Source organism: Diabrotica virgifera, chromosome 3, assembly GCF_917563875.1.
Source record: "Diabrotica virgifera virgifera chromosome 3, PGI_DIABVI_V3a".
NCBI lineage: Eukaryota > Metazoa > Arthropoda > Insecta > Coleoptera > Chrysomelidae > Diabrotica > Diabrotica virgifera.
The window spans coordinates 220,296,783-220,323,079 of record NC_065445.1 but is presented as its reverse complement, the minus strand read 5'-3'; the positions used below and the strand labels follow the sequence as shown (position 1 = coordinate 220,323,079).

General features: G+C 34.1%; 1 protein-coding gene across 1 annotated transcript in view; it reads right to left on the bottom strand.

Moving 5' to 3' along the window:
* LOC114325940 (titin) overlaps positions 1 to 26,297 on the bottom strand; it is a 333,570-nt gene that overhangs the window by 19,801 nt on the left and 287,472 nt on the right. Inside the window, exons 9-11 of the mRNA XM_050647669.1 lie at positions 25,997 to 26,236; positions 15,550 to 17,499; positions 9,971 to 10,163 (exon numbers count right to left, since the gene is read on the bottom strand). Of these exons, the coding sequence (XP_050503626.1) occupies positions 9,971 to 10,163; positions 15,550 to 17,499; positions 25,997 to 26,236 (2,383 nt within the window). The remainder of the gene's footprint in view (positions 1 to 9,970; positions 10,164 to 15,549; positions 17,500 to 25,996; positions 26,237 to 26,297) is intronic.

The following is a 26,297-nucleotide window of genomic DNA, read 5'->3' as shown; positions in this document are numbered from 1 at the left end:
ATTATTTAAGAAAGTTGCAATATTTCTCCGCTATTCTCGCACGATCGTTTCTCGTATCCCCTCCAAGTACTTGCACACCGCGAATAGTAGCATGACATTAATTCAATTTCTAAATCTACTCTTCTATTTACATATTTATTTTTCTTAATATGTACGCGAGTTGGGGTGTTATGAATAGGATCGTATCCAACTTGGTGTCTATGCATTTTGACGTTGCAACCCTGAGAGAAATTGTAAGGACATCTGGTGACTGTCTCAATTTGAATCAAACATATTTACCTATTGGGCTGACCAACTATCTCCCTATATAAACAATGATAATAGATAATACACTCGGGTGCAAAAAAAATCTATCCACTGAAAATTTGGTCATTTTTGATGTCTCGAATTTCCTAAACCTGTTGTCCAATTAAAGTGATTTTTTTACCATGTTATAGCCTTATTCATTATCAATATCGCTGTAATAATATTGTTGCTAGACAGGGAAACTGCGATTGTATACCGGGTGTACGAATCAAACTATGTTTTTTTCTCAAAGTTCGCATCGCCCTGTGGCCTATTCTAGAGTTTATAAAATACTGAAATTAAAAACCAACTATAGCCTTCAGGTTTTCTTAACATTCTGTTTTTAGATTCATTCGCTTATGTTGGATAATAAAAAGTTAGGTACTTTAACAACTGGCTATGTTCGTCATCAGTACAGGGTGTTTCGAAATAAGTGCGGCAAACTTTAAGGGGTAATTTTACACATAAAAATAATATGTTCTAAATGGCAAATTTTAGACTAAGTTATTACGATATTTATTCTGGAAACAAACCAAAATAATTGTAATCAAAATTAAAAAAAATGACGTTTCTATCAAACCAAAAAGAAATCCTACCATCAAAAAAGACTGATCGTAACCTTACTCTGAGCATACCTACACAAATTACAAACTACACAAAATATATAATAATACTCTAAAAACCAAAATGACAAGTATTTGCAGGCCAATGATTTAAAAAAGAAACGGTAATTATGTTAATTGAAATTAAACAGGTTTTTTAATTTTCTTTTTAAATACCGGGACAGTAAGTTAAATACAAAATATTTGGAAAGTAATGAACTATTTTAAATGGGAAATGTTATTTAAATATTTTAAATAACAAAAAACTAAAAAATAAATTTCCCATTTAAAATAGTTCATTATAAAAATGCCACAAGGAAATAGCTTCAGAACAACATTTGGAAAGTATTCATACAAATATTATCTCGTATAGGTATTATATAAAACAAGTTTTGGCTTGTTGGGTATAGCCTTTTTTGACAAATGCCACTCGCTGAAATAAAAATATAAGAAAAAAATCTCCGGTTGTATTGGTCGTTCAAATTTCTTTTTTGTTAAAAAAATGTGTTTTTTCGTAACCTTTCAGACAGTGTATTTTGTTTTTTTTTTTGTAAAAGTTAAAACAGTGCAGATAATTTAATTGAAAAAAATAACATGAAAATTCGAAGAGAATGAGACCAAAAAGGTCCTTCTAAATATTGACAAATTTACAAAGCCCTATACAACCATTTGAAAATGATCTTTTTTTCTCAAATGTTGTTTTTAGCGACGCTCTTCACCTGTGGTTTCGTGTAGCTTCCGCACTATAGTCTAAGAGCTAGTGAACCCTCCGACTAACGGTCTTCCTGTAAGGCTGGAAATTTGTATAGTGATAATTCATAGCACACCAAGGCTAAAAACCATGACCTGGCAGGCATCAGCCGTGCACGTATATCTACCAGGTGAATCCAAAAGTGGAGAGTTTAGGAGAAAAATAAACATTCTCCTGTAAAGTTTAAATTTAAGTATGTGTTTGAGTAAGTCATTTAGAAGAAATGTGTACAATGACAGGCGATTCTAAACAGCGTAAGACCTTGCCAGGCGAGGGGAAAGATTACAGGTTTTTCCTAAAATTATTTTTTTGCATCAAACAAAGTTTTTTTTAGGTTTTTTGAATTATTCCAAACAGAAAAGGTCTTTAGTGACTTTTCTCTTAAGTTAATATTTTTTGTTATATAAGCGATTAAAAATTTTGAAAATTGGGAAATCAGCCATTTTTAACCCTAAATCGGACATTTGACTAAAAATTTCAATGTTGCCAAGGTACGTAGATATTCTTTAAACATTGATTGATGAAATTCCGAAGAGTTTTTTGCAATACAATATCGAAAACCCCTTTGTTTTTTAATTGCTAATCAAGCGGGCGCGACACTGTAGTATAAGTGAGGATGTTTGAGTTTGCATAAATTAATTATCTCGAGAATGGGCAAATTCGAAGAGAAATCCTCAGACAGGTCGATTTTTATTTTTAAATTAGGACTTTTTGGCATATATATAATACTAGTGACGTCATCCATCTGGGCGTGATGACGTAATCGATGATTTTTTTTTAAATGAGAGTAGGGGTTGTGTGATAAATCATTTGAAAGGTTATTTAATTCTCTATTCAGTAATATAAACATTAACATAATTATTTATACGGGGTGTACAAAAACATTTTTTCTTCTTTTTGTCTAAATTAATTTATTAAAAATTTTTTTTGTACACCCTGTATAAATAATTATGTTAATGTTTAAATTACTGACTAGAAAATTATATATATATATATATATATACATTAGCACTTCGAGCCAAGCAGGCTCATGGCTTGGTTTACAATCTTCCTCCATTCTTGCTTGTTCTTCGCTTTTTCTTTCCAATTGGTTGCATTGAGATACTTCAGGTCATCATTAACTTCATGGCTCCATCTGGTCCTAGGTCTTCCTTTTCTCTTTTTACCACCTATTGTAGCGCTTAACATGATTTTAGGCATTCTAACTTGGGCCATTCTTTGGACATGTCCTAACCATCTAAGTCTTTGTGATCTTACAACTGCAATTATATTAGGCTCCTTATACAATTCTTCTAACTCCTTGTTTGTTCTTCGTGTCCACTGATTGTTGATTATTTTTCCCCCAAATATCCTTCTAAGTATTTTTCTTTCCCATACTTGTAACATTGATTGCTCGGTTTTTGTCATAGTCCAAGTTTCTGAGGCATACGTAACTATTGGTCGTATCACAGTTTTATACGTTCTTAATTTAGCTGCTTTGGATATATTTTTGCTTCTGAGTATTTTATTGAGTGCATATATGCAACGATTCCCTGACATTAGTCTTTTGTGTATTTCATCCCGGATATTTGGTTTACTAGAAAATAAGGTCCCTAAATATTCAAATCTGTCTACCTTTTCAAATTTATACATTGTTCCTTCATTCGTTGTTATCATTAAATATTGCCCTTGTTCAAATTTTTTGTCGGTCCATTCCATATACTTAGTTTTTGTTTCATTTATATAAAGTCCTTTTTCTCGAGCTGCCTTTTCTAGTCGTTCTACTACCTCTTTTAGTTGTTCCTTGCTTCTGGATAGAATTACTACATCATCCGCGAATGCCAAACATTGATGTTTTTTGTAATATATATGTCCTGATCTGTTAATATTAGCCTCTTTTATTATCATTTCCAATACTACATTAAATAGCAGTGATGACAACGGATCCCCTTGTCGTACTCCTTCTTTCACTTCGAAATTTTCTGTTAGTTTGTTATTAACTTTTACTTTATTTTCTGTTTTCGTAAGTGTAAGCTTTATCATTCTTATTATTTTTGGTGAAACTTCTAGATTTTTTAACGCTTTATATATTTCTTTTCTTTTTATTCTATCAAAAGCTTGCTTAAAATCTAAGAAGAGTGCCATTGTTGGTTTATTATATTCATAGCTCTCAGCTTGTATTTCTCTTAAAGTAAAGATGTTGTCTATAGTACTTCTTCCTTTTCTAAAGCCACACTGGTATTCACCTATGCTATTGTTAAGACTTCTTGCTAGCTTGTTTTTGATGTGGACTGCTAATATCTTATATATTACATTTAATAGTGCCACGCCCCTATAATTTTGACATTCTGCTTTGTCCCCCTTTTTATAAAGAGGACATATCACTGCTTGCTTCCACTCCATTGGTAGTTCTTCCTTTTCCCATATGTTTTTTAGTAATTTGTGTATTTTGTCTGTCAGCTGCGCTCCTCCATATTTTAACATTTCCGCTGTTATAGAATCACTTCCAGGACATTTATAGTTTTTTAGATTCTTAATAATAATTTCAACTTCATTTGGGGATGGTGCTATATCTTCCGTACTGTCTCTTTGCATACTCATTATGGCGTCTGTGTAACCTTCATTATCGTGATTTATGTGTTCTTCATTTCCATGATCTGTGTCTTCTTCATTGTGATTATTTGTGTACTCCCCGTTTAACAATTCATCAAAATATTGTTTCCATCGTTTTAATATTTCTTGGTCATCAAATATCATTTTTCCTTCTTTATCTTTGTAATAAATGGGCTGTGGTTTATATTCTCTTTTTTGATTTTTAATGCCTTGATATAAATTTCTAATAAGATTATTTTTGTAATTCTCTTCAATGTCTTTCAACTTATCTTCGTAAAATTTTCTCTTTTTATTTCGTAAAATTGCGCTGGTTTTTCTTCTTTGCTCTATGTAAAGTGTTTCCGCTGTTTTTGATTTCAGTCTTAGACTTTCTAATCGTAGCTTGTTCCGTTTCTCTATTTCTAGTTTGCATTCATCGTCGAACCATGCCTTTTGTTGTTTCTTGATTGGCTTGTCAGTATCATCTGCTACGGCTTTTAAAGTATTTTTAATTAAGTCCCATGTTTGTTCTACATTGTCATTTTCTGTAATAAGTTCCAGTTTCTTGTTAAGTGTCAACTGGTATACCTTTTTTTCTTGTTCTGTTTGTAACCTGACTAGCTTGTTCATCATGCGTTTTTCTCTGTTTCTGTTTCTATTTATAGGTATTATTTGTTTCATTTTTATTCCCACTAAAAAGTGGTCTGAATCTATATCTGGCCCTCTATATGTACGTATATGCATTATGCTTTTTTCTACATCCTTCTCTATTAAAACATGGTCTATTTGGTTTACCGTTTGACCGTCCGGCGATCTCCAAGTGCCCTTGTGTATTTCCTTTCTCTGGAAGTAGGTACTTTTTATTAAAAGGTTTTTTTCTCTTGCAAAGTCGATGAGCATGTGTCCATTGTGATTCGTTGTTGGATGCAAGCTGTATTTTCCTATAGTAGGCTTAAATATGTCCTCTCTACCTATTTTGGCATTGGTATCTCCAAGGACTATTTTGAGATCATATTTGGGGATGGTTTCATATAATTGGTCCAGTAGGTTATAAAACTCTTCCTTTACCTCTATTTCTTTTTCTTCCGAAGGTGCATGAATATTTACAAATGAAATTTTTTGGAATTTTCCCTTTACTCTAAGAACACTCAGTCTATCGGATATTGCTCTGAATTCGACAATTGATGCTCTAAAGTTTTTATGTATTAAAAAGCCTGTACCCAGCATTCTATTTTGCCTTCCACTATTAAAGAATAAGTAATCTTCTATTTCCTGACTGTATTGCCCTAATTGCTTTGTTTCTTGTAATGCGACAATCTGAAAACTGTATCTTTTAAGTTCAAGTACCATTTGTTTTAATTTTCCTTCTTTGTGACTTCCTCTTATATTCCATGTCGCCATACGTATTACTTCGTTTGATTTTATTGTTTTCTTTTTTGTTTCGTCGTTTCCCTCTTGTCTCCTTTTTCTTTGCCGTGTCGTCTTTATAGTATTGTTCTGTCCGTTATTGCTTATTAGTTTTTTGAGCGGTTATAATTTACTCTTTCCAACTTTTCTCTTTCTCTGTTCCATTTCCATACTTCATTATCCAAAATTAACTTTTGATATCCCACCTTAGCAATTTTCCCTTTGGTCTTCTCTTCTTTAGCAGTTGCTCTAATTTTGGATTGTATTTCTCTTTCACGTTTTGTTAGATCATCATTTATGTATATGCGGTTCGGCAGTTCTTTGAGTTTATGTATGCTTTTCATTATTTTCATCTTTTCGTATTTGCTATCCAGTTCGACTAAGTATATTTTATCTCCCAATTTCCTTGCTTCATTTATTTTTACTTCTATACCCATTTCCTTGTCGATAAAATTTTTTACTGAATCTCTTAATACCTTTGGATTATTTGTAGTTATCGGGATGCCTTGTATAACTATATTTTTCCTTCTTTTGTCGCTTTCAAGGTATTGAATTCTCTCGTTGCAACTCATTATTTCTTTCTGCAAATTATTAATTTCTTTTAACATTTTTTCATTATTATTCTTCATTGCTGATATTTCGTTTTTATTTTCAATCTGTTCTTTTAGTTCCTCGGAAATCTCCTTCATTTTCTTATCTTGTTCTTTTTGTTGTTTTCTTATTTCTTCTGTGTCCTCTTTAAGATTTTTTAACATAGACATAATTTGCGTTAGCATTTCTTTGTTGGAACCGTCATCTTTCTTTGGAGATCTGGTGGTTTTTTTAGATTGTTGAAAAGCATCCAAGACATCTGTAGCTTTTCTTTTTCCTGATTCATCTGCTGTAGTTGAGTCATCGGAATCATACATTTTGATTAGGTATACCGCGATAGAAACTGGTATCCAGGTCGACCCTTTAAAAAATTGCCGTTTCTCACAGTGTAGCAATTTCTGTGTATTTTTAGTAATTAAAAAAAAAATTATTATTCTATTTTTAATAATTAATTATATCAATTCTTATTGTAGTTATTTTGTAACTTTTAAAATTATTCGTTCCCACCTCTACAGGTCTACCAATATTTACAAATTTTAACAGTTTTTGTTAACTTTCGTTCTTTTAATTATTGATAATTAGTTTCAACATTAATGGAGTTTATCAAAATATAAAGCTAAATTCAATTTAAAACGTATGCTACTGTAATACTGGATGCCTAATCTTTAGAAAGTACTCTCACAATTTGTACTTACTAGTTCCCACGTCACTGGGTTCGGTGTGAATTACTGGTTGCCTACACCGCTTCGCACAGCTAGCGCCAGAAGTTAGTTACAATTCAACCTTGCGGATAACTAACCTCTACCCACTGGTCCCACTGTTAAAAAATCACGTTATTCGTCGTAGAACAGTTTCTTTTACAACCAATAATAATTCTGAGTCTACCTTACCCGTTAAATACCACTTTCACTACAATTTTTCACCAATTTAGTTCGATATTACCCGATAACGAATTAAATATCGGAACACCTATTTTTGTGTTGTTGTCTGGACAGTGGCGTATCCTGACCTCTCGACTAGAAAATTAAATAACCTTTCAAATGAGCTATTACACAACCCCTACTCTCATTTAAAAAATCATTGATTACGTCATCACGCCCAGATGGATGACGTCACTAGTATTATATATATGCCAAAAGTGCTAATTTAAGAATAAAAATCGACCTATCTGAGGATTTCTCTTCGAATTTGCCCATTCTCGAGATAATGAATTTATACAAACTCAAACATCCTCACTTATGCTACAGTGTCGCGCCCGCTTGATTAGCAATTAAAAAAGAAAGGGATATAGTATTGCAAAAAACTCTTCGGGATTTCATCAATCAATGTTTAGAGAATATCTACCTACCTTGGCAACATTAAAATTTTTAGTTAAATGTCCGATTTCCCAATTTTCAAAATTTTTAATCACTTATATAACAAAAAATATTAACTTAAGAGAAAAGTCACTAAAGACCTTTTCTGTTTGGAATAATTCAAAAAACCTAAAAAAACTTTGTTTGATGCAAAAAAAGAATTTTAGGAAAAACCTATAATCTTTCCCCTCGTCTGGCAAGGTCTTATGCTGTTTAGAATCGCCTGTCATTGTACACATTTCTTCTAAATGACTTACTCAAACACATACTTAAATTTAAACTTTACAGGAGAATGTTTATTTTTCTCCTAAACTATGCACTTTATGGATTCACCTGGTAGATACACATGCAGGGCTGATGCCTGCCAGGTCATGGTTTTTAGCCTTGGTGTGCTATGAATTATCACTATACAAATTTCTAGTCTTACAGGAAGACCGTTAGTCGGAGGGTTCACTAGCTCTTAGACTACTAGCATGTTGCCTTGATCACTGGCAATGTTTGTGTTCACTGTATCGTGTTAGTTCTGTTTTTGCTTAAGTCCCTCCCAATTAGATGATTGAGCATGTACTACGGAGCATCCGTTAGTTTGGGTTACTCTTAATACTTTGTGGATAAGGAGTTTTTTAGATATAGTAGATAAGAAACTTTTCAACCAGTAAATTATACGAAGTTCGCGTAGAACTCGCGTATATTCACTATATTCGGCTAGTGCAATTCCTAATATCTGTAGAGTAGGAAGGGAGAGTCAAGTCCCACAGCATGTAGGTCATAATTGACCCATTGTGCGTCCTCCTAGCGAGCTGTCGTCCTTAGCTCAGTATCTGTCCTGCTATTTCCAGGAAGGTAGAAGTCACCAGGGGACATCTCCCTTATGTGGGCAGGTGTAGGACAGGGCTCGCTGAAACGTACTCTCGTATTGATGGTATTCACATAGGACATGCTCGACTGTTTCGTCTTCTTGTACACTCTTCCTGTGTAGAGGTGTGTCTACTAGCCCCAGTGTGTGGAGTGTGGAGGTATTTACAGAGTTAAAAATGATTTAAAAACCAACTGTCAAGCGTAAGGTTTTCCTGGTCATTCTCAAGTATTTCTTTGAAGCTACTTTTCAATATACTTTAGTGTTACATTGGCAAGTCTATATCCTCGCACTTGCCGTTAGAGATTGCAATTGCTGGATCCAGCAAACCGGGCTGGATCCAGCAGCGCGGATCTGCAAACGTGTCAAGTTCGAAATAAGTACTGAATGTCTTCATTAGCCTCTTTATTCAAAGCAGTGAGTCGGCAACTTGCCATTATATCCCCCTAGGAGTAGCTCAGTATGCTGGAAAGTTTCTACAGCCTAAAAGTTTGCATCGATAAAGCGTTGATAGACATTGATTCTGCAATAAAATTCTCTGCTGGCGAGTGGTCAATAATCAACGAGTTGATATCCACTCTCTAACCTGTAAAACTGGCTGTAGAAGCTCTTTGCAAAAGAGAGTCCACTTTGATAACGGCCGACACAACCATGACATTTACCTTAGACAAACTAAATAGCCAGGACTCTAGCCTTAATGCCAATCTATCAGAAGCACTATGCAACATAATCGCGGAACAGTACCTCTCTGAAATTAAAGGTACATCAATGTACTTACAAAATCAAAAGAGTATGACGAAGGACTAAACAATCCTGGTTATTTCCCCATGCCGAAAAAGAGTGCAATGCGACAAGAGATGAAAAATTTGTTGATTCGTATAAATAAAACAAGTAACTGTGGAACCAGTGTAAGAGGACATAATGAAAGAAGATGGGCCAACTAATACGGAGTCCGTGAATTTTACTTTGGAACAAGAACTTGAGATTGAATTGAAACGAGAAAAAGAAAACTATTATAACAAAAAAAAAAAGGTTCTCAAAATGATTACGAAATGATTTTGGAAAAGGAAATGGCACTTTATGAGGCCAAAGGAGTAGAAGGCGATCATTTGTCAATGGTCTATGACTATTTGATGACCTTAAAACTGACCAGCACAGAGGCCGGAAGGGCTTTCTCCGAAACCGGCTATATGTGCAGTTCTGTGTGAAGTAGGTTAGGCCTATGTTTTTTAAGGTCTCACTGCCAAGAAACTAAATAATTCATGTTTAAAATTTTAGAAATTCAAAAATTTAGAATACAGACAGAAAAAACATTAAAATCGTGTTTTTATTGTGATTCCACAGTTTGCTGGATCCGCTGGATTCAGGCCAATCTTGCAAAAATCCAGCTGGATTGAAAATGCTGCTGGACTGCAATCCCTACTTGCCGTTCTTCCCACTTTTTCTCGGTTTATGTGTGGGTGACATTTGGCACTTTCCACAATTGTAGTTTACCAGCCAAAAAGATCACCAGGTTCTAAGATCTAATCTAGAATTATTATGGACAACTTACCTAATGTTGATGAAACCAAATCGTCCGCTTTACTCTCTTCGGACGGCGTCACTATCGTCGGTTCGGCGAATTCTGGAGAAATAGTTTCAGTCTTTACGTCAAGTGGAATTTCTTGTGTCTTCAATGGGTAGACACACATTCTTGGAGGAGGCATTACCAACTCCGGCAAATCGGTGATATTTGCAGCAATTGGCTATGAAATAAAACAATGTTTACATCCCAGGCAATATAAGATTATGAGAAAATCTAACAAGCTATTTTCTTTTAAAATAATCAGGTTATAAAAGTATGGAATGACGAAGGGAATCTTTTTAGTATAATTACCAAAATCAAGTGACTTTATAGCACTCTTGATTAATTTGTTAAACAGCAACGTGTATTAAGTGGCATTTCATAAAAAATGCAGATGTAAATTTGGTTTTGTTTAACAAAATGGCTAGTAAAGATACATGCAACATTCTTCAAATAAATGTGGGGAGAGAGAAACCCATACATGATCAAGGCGACTGAGTTGGATATAATCTTATAATCATTCCGAAACCGAACAAAAATGTGAATAGCAGGATTGGCTGATAAAAACAAGGATAAAGCAGTATACATAAGAAATAAAAATGTAGGTGTCACTAAAAGAATAAAAAGAGAAGGATGTAAGCATAGAAAAAGAATGTAAGTATAGCATCAAAAAATTACAGTACAATAGCCTGCTGCATGCCTCCAAACTGTGACCTGAAGGAATATAAATAACGGTTACAGAGTAGCATATTCACCACAAGATCATATATAATTGCAGGGGATATAAAACGCCAAATCCATTCTTTGGAGTGCTCCAAAAAATGTGAAAAATTGAGAATTATGGAATGAGCGGATAGCACAAATGGACTTCATAGTACTAAAGAATAATAAACCAACATCCACAAGAGGTAAATCATAGTCACATATCGACATCACAGTATCGAGCCAGAAGATAGCGGAAAATTGCAGAGTTAGACCCCTGTTGAGCCGCCCCCACCTCGCAGCAATTAAAATACAAATAGCGCTAAATTACAAGCTATATATGAGCTTTAATATATGTACTGCAGAATACAAATTGTACAAGAATTCATCTGTACTTATTAGATATCTTTTAAAACACCCTTTAATTATCTACGTTAATTTCTTTCAATTATTTAAATGTTATCATAAACAAATATCTTTCGTTACATAAATATTATTGACCTAGATTGTGAGGCGTAGTTATACATACAGTCACGGTCGGTGTTTACTATAAACACCTTTCAGGGTCGCCGCTGACTCGGCACTTTCAAATATACTTATACAATCAAAACATAGTAAGGGAATCCACATTCCACATTCGTCATTATACTTTCTTAGACGTAAGATTATTCATATTCAAATAGTATCATCTCCACTCCGCGAGACGACGTCGCGTAGCTTGCTACCAGCTTATACTCATGCAAGTATAATAAAACAACTTAAGCAGTAATACGACTATTAATCATTCCACCCCTCGGATAAGGGTTAACCACCCTTACCGGGAGAAGATGGTCCTAGTAACCCTGGACCATTATATGGCGATCCTGCCAGGATCGCCATATGGTGGTATGTGGAACGCCATCTAATATAACTGGTATTTACTGTCAGCCTGGGAGCTAAGGGTGGTAATACATCAGGTTCTTTTCAATGTTAAGTAGTTAAGGGAGAATGAAACATCTTAACTCGACGAACACCAAGTTTATTCTGATCTTTTAATTATATTGTTAACAAGTGTGTTTGTGTGTGTATGTTTAATAAAGTGTGTTATTGTTACAAATACACGGGTGTTTATTCACCGCCCGTGGCTCAAGGATTCGACACTCAATATTTAAATAAACAATCAAGGTAAATGTTAGTCGATATTACACAATCTTGACCCAGTTCAATATTGGATATTATTTAATATAATTCATCTTCTGATACTGATAAAAATCTTAATCTCATAATCTTATTCAAGGACACCATCACCATCAAGAATAGATTATATGCTTACAATCCGAAAACACAGTGAGTGACAAGTGTAATGAAACAATGTTGTTAAACGAACATTTTTATTTTTATTTATGTATTTACGTAGTTTTAGGAAAGTTTTTATATAAAATAAAATTTTTTTGTATTGATTACAACACAGTATTGGTTGGTAGCACTACTTGCAAAATTTTCTTCCCCGTAGTCAGAAAATTCTTAGGAGGGAAAGGTGTACAAGAATTCATCTGTACTTATTAGATATCTTTTAAAACACCCTTTAATTATCTACGTTAATTTCTTTCAATTATTTAAATGTTATCATAAACAAATATCTTTCGTTACATAAATATTATTGACCTAGATTGTGAGGAGTAGTTATACATACAGTCACGGTCGGTGTTTACTATAAACACCTTTCAGGGTCGCCGCTGACTCGGCACTTTCAAATATACTTATACAATCAAAACATAGTAAGGGAATCCACATTCCACATTCGTCATTATACTTTCTTAGACGTAAGATTATTCATATTCAAATAGTATCATCTCCACTCCGCGAGACGACGTCGCGTAGCTTGCTACCAGCTTATACTCATGCAAGTATAATAAAACAACTCAAGCAGTGATACGACTATTAATCATTCCACCCCTCGGATAAGGGTTAACCACCCTTACCGGGAGAAGATGGTCCTAATAACCCTGGACCATTATAAAATTTTGAGGTCTTTACTCTGAGCAGTAACCAGAAACTTAATATTTTTTGTGGGGGGGTTGTTTTCTTGCAAAGGGGTTGTAGCTCCATAATCGAAATGTGCGTATTTTAAGAATATATTCTTAGAATTTATACGCTATAGGAATTATATCCGTGATACGAGTTGAATCAATTAAAGGGTTCTTTGGGGATTAAGGGGATGAGCTCAAAAATCGAAATTATATCACTTGGAAAGCTCATAAATAGCTCGTACTTCTGCCACAAAGATCCATTGAATATCTCTATTTTTAAGTAATAGGGAAGTTGAGTCAGTCCCCCACAAAAAATATTAAATTCCTGAGCAATGTAACTAGCTCAAAATTTTTAATCTGCGAGATATGAAAGCTCATAAAATAGCTCTTAATTTAGCGCTATTTGTTTGATGTGCTGGGCCCAGAGCACGCAAAATAGAATTCTATTTTGCTGACGTCACAAAATAGAATTTCATAATGGGAGAATCGACGGTTGCTAGGCAACGTGACGTCGCTAAAATAGAATTCTATTTTGCGTGCTCCCACTGCTGGACGAAGTTTTTATATCCCACAAATATGTATATAAAATTCAAAATAAATATAATAAAAACAAACAACAAAAATTCAAAAGATTAAAACAAGTACTAAGGAAATGTGAATATGGTAAAAGGGACTGAAGATAATACACTCTCCCTATTGGTGGAATCAAGAAATAGACAACCTAAGAAACAAATTCATAGAAAAAAGGTCACAAAGACAAATTCATAGAAAAAAGTTCACAAAGATGAAAAAATCAAGAAGCAAAAGATGAATATGTATAAATAAAATAGAAAGATTCTAAAGAAGGAAATGAGACCAAAAGAGAAGCGAAGCTCTATGCGAAACACTAGCACAAGATATCTGGTGCAATGCATGCAACATAGCCGTAAAAAACAATAAAGATAGAAATGCCTTATGGAGCAAAATGGCAGATGGGAAGTGGCAATAAACCTGTTTCATTCTCATGACAAAGTGGAACTAAAACAAACCACGTTAGAAGAGACACCAATAGATTTCACAATGGAAGATTGAATAGAGGCAAGAGGCACTTTATGCCCAAAAAGGTACCGGGTCTAGATGAGATACCAGCAGAATAGAAAATACAAACACAAACAAGAATAATAATTGTTATTGCCTATCTGCAACAATTTGCTAAAACGACAAAAATTTCCAGATGAACTAAAATTGGCCAAGCCAACCAATACTATTATTAAAGCCAGGAAGGTCAATGGAGATAAATTCGTATAAACCAAATTACTTGCTGGATGACCTGGAGAAAACATATACAGAATACAGAGTCAGTCTGTAATTTGGAATACATTTAATATCTCAAATACTAATCGTTTTTTTGAAAAATACTCATACCCGTCGATTAGTATTTCAAATTGTCCTTTTTGACATACAATAATAATGTATACAGGGTGTCCCAATTTAGAGATATGAAGTCATCGTTGATTTTCTTAAATGGCAACACTGTCATTTTGATACCTATTTTGGTAGAGTGTGTAAAGTTATACATAACTGCAAAATATCAAATTTTTATTCTCTACCATTTACAAGATAATAAAAAATAACGAAGTTATGTCTGTAATTTGGAATAAATTCAATATCTCAAATACTAATCGTTTTTTTTAAAGATGCTCAGACGAGTCGATTAGTATTTCAAATTGTCATTTTTGACATACAATAATAATGTATACAGGGTGTCCCAATTTAGAGTTATGACGTCATCGTTGATTTTCTTAAATAGCAACACTGTCATTTTGATAGCTATTTTGATAGGGTGTGTCAAGTTATACATAACTGCAAAATTTCAAATTTTTATTCCCTACCATTTACAAGATAATAAAAAATAACAAAGTTATGAAAAACAAGTAATTAAATAATAATTGAATTTAATTATTTCAATTAAGCAAATGCTCATAATGTTGCCCATTGACTATTTGACAATAATTGAGGGCAACATTATGAGCATTTGCTTAATTGAAATAATTAAATTCAATTATTATTTGATTACTTGTTTTTCATAACTTTATTTATTATTATCTTGTAAATTGTATACGATAGGGAACAAAAATTTGAAATTTTGCAGATATGTATGACTTTACACACCCTATCAAAATGACAGTGTTGCCATTTAAGAAAATCAACGATGACGTCATATCTCTAAATTGGGACACCCTGTATACATTTTTATTATATGTCAAAAATGACAATTTGAAATACTATTCGACGGGTCTGAGCATTTTTCAAAAAAACAATTAGTATTTGAATTATTGAATTTATTATAAATTACAGACATAACTTTGTTATTTTTTATTACATATCTTGTAAATGGCAGAGAATAAAAATTTGATATTTTGCAGTTATGTATAACTTTACACACCCTATCAAAATAGCTATCAAAATGATAGTGTTGCCATTTAAGAAAATCAACGATGACGTCATATCTCTAAATTAGGACACCCTGTATACATTATTATTGTAGGTCAAAAAGGACAATTTGAAATACTAATCGATGGATCTGAGCATTTTTCAAAAAAACAATTAGTATTTGAGATATCGAATTTATTTCCAATTCCAGACTCACTCTGTGTACAAACACACTCATAAAAAAATAGATTACAAAAGGCATAAGAAGGTTAAACAAATTTGAAATAATAATTTTTAAATGTGAAGCTATCTCCAATTTTATAAATAAGATTTTTTGGTATATTTGGTATCAAAACTTTTAATAAGTTGATTATCTAAAACAAAACTGCTTGCTCTCAAGACTTTCTCTACAAAAACAATGAATGAGGAATGTTTGGTACTGACCTCTATAATTTCTGGTTCTATCAAAGGAGGTTGCTGATCCTCAGATTCTTTGGAAGCATGAACTTCAACAACAGCTTCTTGAACAAAACTATCATCAATTACTTGATCTCCAACAGGTGATTTACTCTGAAGATCCTGTACTGGAGATGATAAATCGTCCTTAACAGAAGAAGTGACATCCTCAGGAGATTCTATAGGGTGACATAAGTCTTCGAATCGTTGTTGGGCTTCGTCTAATAATTTTTCTTCGGTAGAATCGGCGTGTAGTAATACTTCTTGTATTGGTGATTTAGGTTCTGATAAATCACAAACAGAAGATTTTGACTCACCTACAGGATAATCGAGTTTGAAGTGTTCTGGTATTGGTTCGGGAGTAATGGCCAAATCAATTTTCTCTGATTTACCGAAATCGGGAGATTTGGCTTCTGTATATAGTAGTGGCGAAGCTGGTTTTGGTTCAGGATGCGAACTATCACATTCGGGAGATTTCGCTTCCTCCAAACCTTGATATAATTCTAGTGGAAGTCTACAAACAGGTTTGGGAGATGGAGGCAACAAATTAGGAACTGGAGATGAACTAGCCACGTCATGTACTTGAGGTTCTGGTGATAGAGGATGAGGAGAACTTGCCTGTAAATCTTCTTTGTTGAGTGCCGGGACTGGGGAAGCACTAACTGCTTGTACTCCACTAAACGGTTCTGAAGAAAATTCAATGTCTCCCTTTTGAGTTTCTGGCACTAGAGGAATTGGAGAAGCATGCTCAAGCGTGCCTTGTTGTGGTTCTGGAGAAAGCGGACTAGGGGAAGGATTTCCAAGATCTTCTTTTTGCGGTTCTGGCGAAATAGGACTTGGAGAAGGACTAAGAGCTTCATTGTGCGGCTCTGGCGAAAGAGGACTTGGAGAGGGACTAAGAGCTTCTTTGTGCGGTTCTGGCGAAAGAGGACTTGGAGAAGGACTTGCAAGAGTCTCTTTGTGTGGTTCTGGTGAAAGAGCTGCAGGTAAAGGACTTGCTAGCAGTTCTTTTTGAAGATCAGGTGAAATAGGCCTTTCAGAAATGCCTAAATCGTCACTTACTGCTGATTCTACACGTGCAAACTCCTCCAGTGCCGGTTGAGGACTGTGACTAATAGGTTCAGAAAGTGGATCTGTTGATGGGGACTCATTACTAGGCAAATCATCGTGGGCAGACGATTTATTTAAGATATCTGCCGGTACCAACTCGACGTCAGCTGGCAAAGTCACTACATCAGATTTTAATAGATCACTAACTTCAATAGCTTCGGCTGGAACGGGTGAAATAAGTTCTACATCTGCCGGTAGGTCTGCTGGTACTTCTTTTTTGGGTATGCAACAAAATTCTCCCAATAAATTTTCATGAGTAGGTTCAGGAGTTTTGGCAAAATCAGTCTCCTCTGTAGTTAATAGTTCTCTTTCCGGTTCTAAAGGTGAGGCAAGTTCTTTTTCATCATCATATGATTGTTTATCTAAATCCGTAATTTGTATTGCGTCATCGTTATTTTTGCGCTCATCTAAATGTGTGTGTTCAGGTAAATCCGAGATGGTTTCATTGAAATTATCGTTATCAGGTTTGTTCAAGAAATCATCGAGATTATCAGGTAGTAGTTGAACTTTATTTAAATCGAAGGGATTAGATTCACCCTTATCTGCATAGAAGGACATGGACATAGGATCTGATTCTTTATTTAACATATGCAAGTCTTGGTTTGAGTTATTAAAAGTACTCTCAAGAGTGGCCGTTGATTCATCGCCATAAACGGCCTTAGTCGACAAAGCTTCAGATTGGTCTAAAAGTTTGGGAGTAAAAGGAGCAGCATTGGGTCCAAAGTGAAATTCATCGTTTTGGAAAACCTTTTTCGGTGTGGAGTTTTCTGGAAGGAACTCGGGGATTTCGTCGATATTTTTACCATTTAAGATGTTCTCCATGTTTTCCTATAAAAATAAATATAATTAATAGAGTATGAAACACCATTTCAAATACTTTATGTTATTAAATATAAAACGTGTCATTCAATGAAAATAAAATTGATCATATACAGTGAGTCAATTTGAAACCTTCTATATCTGGTCCCTATAGGGATCAACACATCAAATTTATTCGTGAGAGGGACATTTTGTAGACTAGTCTTAAACTAAATTACATCAACTCTCTAGCGGGAGAGGGCACAACTCCCCAAAATAAAGGTCGTTCAACTATCTGTTCAAAAACACCACATACATTATATTTCTTTTCAGTATACATGTTCAGAACACCTTGTCAGACAAAACCAAGAATACTCTTCTCTGAATGCCATAAAATCAGGGGTACCACAGGGCAGTGTACTCGGACCTATCCTGTATTTGTTGTACACAAGTGATCTTCCTACTACACCAATGGTTACAATAGCCACATTTGCGGACGATACAGCTGCTCTTTCTTCACACGAAGACCCAAAGATGGCATCAAGACAACTTCAAATCTGCCTTAACAAGATACAAAAATGGCTGTCGAAATGGCGCATGAAAGTTAACGAACTAAAATCTACACATGTAACATTTACACTCCGTAAAGAAACTTGCCCACCGGTACAACTTAACAACAACAATTTACCTCAAGCCGAAGATGTAAAATGCTTGGGAATCCACCTAGACAGAAGACTAACATGGCGAAAACATATTTTCACTAAACGCAAACAGTTAGGACTAAAACTAAGCCGTCTATATTGGATTATCGGCAGAAACTCGAAGTTGTCTCTAGAAAACAAACTACTGATCTACAAAGCCATTATAAAGCCCATTTGGACCTACGGTATCCAGCTCTGGGGAGCAGCTTCTAATAGCAACCTAAATATAATACAGAGGTTCCAAAACAAGACGATAAGGCTGATTCTTGATGCTCCATATTACGTACCAAAATACGTGATCCAACGAGAGTTAACAGTTCCAACAGTGCAAGAGGTTATAAGTGAATATAGTGCAACATATCGCGAAAGAGTGTCTGAACATCCTAACGAGTTAGCCAAGCGGTTGTTTGAAGACTTACATGAACATGAAGAAAGAAGATTAAAAAAATTCAAACCAAGAGACTTAATTAATAGGTTTAAGTAATTAGTAATGTACATATCTTTGTAAATAATAACATATTGTAAATATTAGAGGTAATGCCACAAAGTTAGCAATAGCTACATTATAAAACAGGGTGCTTAATGGAGCATCCTGTACATGTCATAATCATTTATCAACAAATACGCTTATTGTCATTACTGATAGATTGCAGAATAAAGGAGTTAAAAAAAAATGTTCAGAACACCACAGTGCCTTTTGGAGTATTGAAATCCAAATTGAATTTTTTTTTGGAGTATTGAAATCCAAATTGAATTTTTTTTTGGAGTATTGAAATCCAAATTGAATTTTTTTTTGGAGTATTGGAGTATTCGTTTTTGGAAAAAGTATTTTTGGAAAAATCAAGTAGGGGCACTTTGGAAAAATTATTGTGTCGATTTGAAAAGGTCATTTATAATTTGGACCCTATAGAAAATCTAAAAATATGCAAAAACATGTCAAATTTATTTGTGAGAGGGACATTTTGTAGACCAGTTTCAACTGAATTACATCAACCCTCTAGCGGGGGCGGACACAGCGCCACAAGATCTGAAATGGAAAGGGGAGTCGAGTGATACGTTATTTTAAAAACTTTGCGTTATTGGAGCGTTTGAAGAACGAAATCGCATAAAAATTTCCCCATTTGAAGAAAAATAACGTGCTGTTTCATCAAGACAACTCACCGTGTAACAAATTACTAAAAATGATGGCAAAATTTCATGAATTGTGCTTCGAATTGCCTCCGCAGCCACCGTATTCACCAGATATGGCTCCCGGCGACTACTACCTGTTATTGTTCGTCCGCTATAATTTTTCCCATGTGTCACGTTTCATTTTCAAACAAATTAAGTCAAAACATAAAGTGAAACGAACGTCGATGTGTATATACATTTTGTATACTGCTTACAACTCCAATGAAGTCGAATTCGGGACAAGGGTGAAAAAAATACCTGATATCCGGGACTTTTCAATGAAAATCAGGCCATTTTTTTAATATAGAACTTTAATATAATCATTTTATGGATTATTTAACATTTTTATGTTGAAAGTGATATTTTTGGAGGAATGACTTGCTTACATAATTGGTTGTAGGTACTGTTGGTTGTTTCCAATCCGGAAATCGTTCCCAAAATCGGAAATTTTAAAAAATCAACTGATGTTGGATTTCCATGTAAATATAACCTTAGGTTAATATAAAAAAGGTAATTATCATTACAACCAATTATGGCTTAATCCCATCAAAAATATAAATATGCTAACATGCTACAAGATAATAGCTTCAGATCATTTTTATGTTGATTACTTTTTATTGTCATATTTGCCGAACGATTGAATTTGCTTAAAAATGAGAAGAACACCTTTAAAAATCAATCCATTCATAATTAAATTGACCGCATCGAACAAAATATATTCATGGGACACATTGATTGAGTCTTAAAATCATATCTGTCTTGCGATGAATTAGTATTACACTCTAGAAATTATTGACTTCTTTCGTCCCACTAATTTAATTTGATGTGAATTCTTAGAAGAATAACGTACTCAAAATGTCAAAATAGAATTTTACCAACACGTTGAAAATTCGGATGGCCCGGAAGCATTGTAAGGGACGCCGGGACACGACTTCGTAATTCGGGCCATGTCCCGGATTTTTCGGACTAGTTGGTCATAGTATGTATACTATATACTACACACATCAGCGTACGTTTCACTTTATATTTTGACTTCATTTGTTTGAAAATTAATCGTGACGCATGGGAAAAGTTATAGCGGACGAACAATAGCTGACCTCAATAGAATGCTAGCTGGAAAGAAATTTAGCACCAAAGAAGAGTTACTAGCCGAAACTGAGGCTTATTTTGAGGCTAAAGACAAATTGTATTTTAAAAATGGTATTGAAAAGTTGTATGACCACCATAATCGTTGTATCACCCTCGAAGGTAACTATATTAAATAATAAAATCAAATTTTATCAAAAAAAATGTCTTTCTATGTTGGCCTACGAACTTTTCAGCCCGCCTGTTAGGTTTATACAAAGAATTAATTAATGACGAAATATTATGGATATTTTAGAATGAATGATTCCATTTGAATCATTTGAGCATTTATCATTGTAGTTATACAAGATTTCTTCACCGCGGAAGAGTTCAATTAATTTTTCCGAATCCACATGTCAAATTGTACTAAATATCAAACCAAAGAGTATTTTTTTTTAATAAGAACTAATTCCGTGCAAAGTCCTATTGTTAAAATTTTAGTCACAAAGAAATTAAAACACATTCATAAACGGCAAAGTAGCCTCGAAATAGCTAATTTTTTTTTAAAATGCTCTGTATCAAACATCAAACAACCACCTGACAACAACTGGAAAACGACGTACCTTAATTCAGATTATTCGTACCAACAGGTTCCGACTCGTTCCGTACCGGTCGGCATCCGGAAAATATTGTTTGCGAATATACTGAACGGAAACGTAAGGTGTCTGATACGATACGTGCCCGACAGTGTTTTGTCGTATTTAAAACCATTAAATCATATTTTTCATATGATTTAATGATTTTAAATATGAACAATTTACACTGTCGAGTACGTATCGTTTCAGACACCTTACGTTTCCGTTCAGTATATTCGCAAACAATATTTTTTGGATGGGGAACCGTTACGGAACGAGTTGGAACCTGTTGATGCGGGTAATGTGAATTCAGGTCTGTCGTTGACCAGTAGTTGTTAGGTGGTTGTTTGATACAGAGTATTTTAAAAAATATTAGTTATTTCGAGGTTATTTTGTCGTTTAGGTGTTTTTATTGCTTTGTCACTAAAAATGTAACAATAGCATTTTGCACGAAAGTGAAACCTCTTATTTTTTTAATACTCTTTGTTTTGATATTTAGAACAAATTAAAAGGAATTTGGAAAAATTAATACTCGTACTCGGTGAAGAAATTTTGTATAACTTTTTGTATAACTAAAAGCGAGAACACATCATCTACACCAGACCAAACTAAAACGTTCTATGTATGAAAATGTGAACGCGCCGTCCGATTTTTGGACTGGAAACGCTACGTGCCGGAAACCATACGTGCATGATAATATGCACCGACCTTTACAGTTATATCCTCCGGCTGTTTCCGACATAGACACACACTAACAATATCGAATATAATGCAAAAACCAAAAATGATTCAATAATGTGCAAAATCCTTACCCAAAACACAAAGCCGGCAAGTGAACTCTTTATTTGGATTCAAGTACGAAAATGATTTGCTACATTCATCCATCCCATATCTAATCACACACAGTTTATATTTAGTGAACTTTATGATGGTGTTGACATAAAACAAACTGATAACTTCTTAATATGTTCATAGTCACAACAATTATTAGCGGCAATAAGAGAACGGACATAAAAATGAGTTATCTAGATTATTTCACTATTTACCTTCTATTTGGCAATATTATTTGGAGTATCGGAAACAATGTGAAATTATACGCATTCATTGGAGCAATGAGATAAGACTTTTTTTCGACATTGTGTAAGAATACTGGCAGTATTCTTATACTGGTAGGAATAACCAGGGCCTATTTTACCACTAGGCCCGTGAGGCACCTGCCTCGGGCCCGCATTTTAAAGGGGCCCGGAAAGATCACCAAAAAAACTTTTTATTGCAATAAAATAAATTTTCAAAATGCTTTCATTTTACGAACAGGAAATGATAAATGATGACTCCACTGTTTTTCAAGCAACTTCACCTGTCACAAGTACATCTCCGTCATTTCCTATAGAAAACGACAATGTCAATTAACCCTTTTCCTAGCGATATGGGGATTGGCCAAAACATTTAAATCTGGAATTTTAACAATATTGTATAAATAATCGACCGAATCAATATATTGATAAAATTAGTGAATGTGTTACACAACTGGATAATAATAAAACCAGACATTTGCAAAGATCCATTTTTTCTACGAGTGTTTCTACCTAAGTGTAGCCGTGTTTATATTGTTAAGATGTAATCTCACATCGCATTTAAGATGAAGACAGCCCTATATTTTGGTTATCAAAATAAATACAGGATTTGAAGTTTTGCACAGTGAGGTTGAATGTTCACATTTTTTAAGACACATCAGTTGAACTTTAAGTTTTAAACACAGCCTACTGCGACTCCTCAAACTGGGTAAATTACCGATATTTTACTTCGCGTTAGAGATATCGGAAAAAATTATTTGAAATAGTTGTTACAAATATTATTATAAACCCCACATACCAAATTTTATGACAAGATTCGTACTTTTAGTATTTCATTATTTGCAGTGATGACCCCTTAAACTTAATTTGACAGCTGAGAATTTTATAGTCCTGACTACAAGTACTACTGAAAAAACTAAAATTGTGAATTTTGTCATGCAATTTAGTATGTGGGGTTAGAATAATGTTTGGAACAACTTTTTCAAATAATTTTTCCGATATCTCTAACGCGAAGCAAAATATCGAAAATTTACCTGGTTGGAGGAGTCGCAGTAGGCTGCGTTTAAAACTTAAAGCCTTAAAGTTCAACTGATGTGTGTTAAAAAATGTTAACATTTCACCTGCCTGACTGTGCAAAACTTTAAATCCTGTATTTATTTTGATAGCATACATATAGAGCTGTCTTCATCTTAAAAACAACAAACTGTATTTAACCCTCCGTTAGTGGTGCGGTCTACAATCGTAGACCACTCTCCTTTAAGAGGTCGCCAATCGGAGAAAACTGCACATACGCCCCCATCCCGCTTAGTAGCTGTCACTAATACTTCCAACTTAGGCCACCCGCACACACAGCTACTAAAAAGAAACTAGTTGGTAACTTTAGTTACCAATCAGTTACTTAGTAGTCACTGCCCATGTATTTTAATGAGTGTCCGCACACAGCGCTACTACTTAGCAGCCGGTATATAATAAGGGAGTGATCAGTCGACAGCGGACTGGACATGCAGGTCGCTTGGGGACTAGTTTCTAGCCTTTTGTGATATTTTATTAAAGTGTAACACGCGAAATTGGCGGAAGAGTCGTTTAATATAAAAGTAGTGGAAAACATCCGTGCCTATATAAACTTAATTAACTAGTTTTGATGGGAAATAAGCCACAATTTTACTAAAAAATAGCGTTATTAACATTTCGACGTCCAAATCGGATGCCGTTGTCAAAATACAAAAAATATTAATGAATTAGGCAAAAATGTTGTTGCTTAGTAAAAAATTCTTCTAATAATTTATTTAATCTGTCTCATTTATATCGGCAATTCAGACAGGTATATTATAAATTTTAAAGTAGAAGACTTTAAAATGATATTGCCAATATTTATGAGTTGCATTCCTGGGACGACTTTACTGAAAGATTTTCGATTACATGAAATCAACCCCAACTCAAGAATATCCGTCACAAAAAATCATAACATGTGATGTGTCTTTAAAAATACAACTACACGCAACATTGACAATAAATATAATAACAACAATATCATTTTAAAGTCTTCTACTGTAAAATGTATAATATATGTCTGAATTGCCATTATAAATGAGTCAGATTAAATAAATTATTAGAAGAATTTTTTACTAAGCAACAACATTTTTGTTTAATTCATTAATATTTTTTGTATTTTGAAAATGGCATCCGATTTGGACGTCGAAACGTTAATAAAATAATTTTTTAGTAAAATTCTGGTTTATTTCTTATCAAAAACTAGTTAATTACAAAAATTCCACAAGAAAATAGCTTCAGAACAACATATTATAAACTTAAACACCGCCTAACAAAACTACTCAGTACAAAGTACTGTCAAGAAGTGACTCGTTTTATTAATTTTCAGTAGCGTAGTGTGCGAGCCATAGTTGATAACCAGAGGATAATTCTAGTTACCAACTAGTTTAGTTTCTTTTTAGTAGCTGTGTGTGCGAAAGGCCTTTTACTCTTCAGTTTGCTAAACGCCGCCGATCTGTTTGCATTATTTTTTTACCATTATTCAAAGAGCACTGGTCTACAGTCGTAGACCGCGCGACTAAGCGCGTTCTAGTTTTTAGTTGTATACAGGGTGAGTCATAACTATAGGGACATAGACTAAGGACAGGTTATTTGGACCAAAATATGGCTATTGGGCCAAATATGCCTTAATAAAATGTTGCTGAGAAAAAAGATACAGGGTGTTAAAGTTAATTTTTGTTTTTCGTTTTTTGCTAATAGTTTCCCTGTATATTTATAAATTGCTATCAAAATTGGCACAGAGGCATAATCTTAGACAAGAAATAGTATTTTATCTACAATTTTACGTTTTGTCATAGAGGGCGCCACGTGGATCATTCCTGATGATCAAATTGAGTCTAAACTTTTTCTGATGAAACTTTTTAGTAATTTTCATTAGAAAATATGACGTAAACATCATTTTTACGTAAAATTGGTACTCTTGTTTAAACATGATAATTTCAACCGTTTTCGATAAAAACGCAGTCGAACTGCTTAGAGTCTTAAAAAAGGATTTCAAATATTATTTCATTTATGAAAAGTATGCTTTGGACTGTCAGATAATTGTTGTTGGTAAATGTCATTTGTTCAGAGTAAATTATTTTTGATGTGACAGTGTAGTGTAGTGTTGCATTTTTTAAAAGTAATCATTACTTTTTTGATTGAAATGCCTCGTCACAATCATTTCAGTTGCAACTTTGTTTATTAGTTTGGTATTTGATATCCCCTTCTGAGTTCCTGAAATCTTCAATTGCGTTTTTATCGAAAACGGTTGAAATCATCATGTTTAAACAAGAGTACCAATTTTACGTAAAAATGATGTTTACGTCATATTTTCTAATAAAAATTACTAAAAAGTTTCATCAGAAAAAGTTTATCAATTTGATCATCAAGAATGATCCACGTGGCGCCCTCTATGACAAAACGTAAAATTGTAGATAAAATACTATTGCTTGTCTAAGATTATGCCTCTGTGCCAATTTTGATAGCAATTTATAAATATACAGGGAAACTATTAGCAAAAAACGAAAAACAAAAATGAACTTTAACACCCTGTATCTTTTTTCTCAGCAACATTTTATTAAGGCATATTTGGCCCAATAGCCATATTTTGGTCCAAATAACCTGTCCTTAGTCTATGTCCCTATAGTTATGATTCACCCTGTATAATATAAAGCTAATATGTAGCCTGCTGTGTATATAAAGCTAATAACATAAATGAAAATGCTTCAAGAAGCGACTTCATTGAAAACTTAGCATGGGAACTAATCAAACCGCAAATTGAATATGGATCAACTATACTTTCCCTGCTAAGAGAACTTAGACGACGTTATTTAACGCTATTGTTACTTACATGACCATTGGTATCGACTTCACTAGGTCTGGACTTCACTTCCTTTTCGAAATCTCTAGGACTAGGCACGTTGATATCTACATCTTTCGCTTTGCAAGGCGATTGTGATACGATTTGGTCGTTCATTAGCATGCGGCAGGTGGGAGATGGGACACTCCTCGTCGGTGATACAGGAACAAATTCTGCAGCATTCGGGTTCAGCTGAGACATTGTATCGTCCTCTTCGGGGATGTCAGCAACCTGAAAATGAAATATTCAAATAATTTTTGAACCTGCTATGATACAATGCATGCTGTAGAAA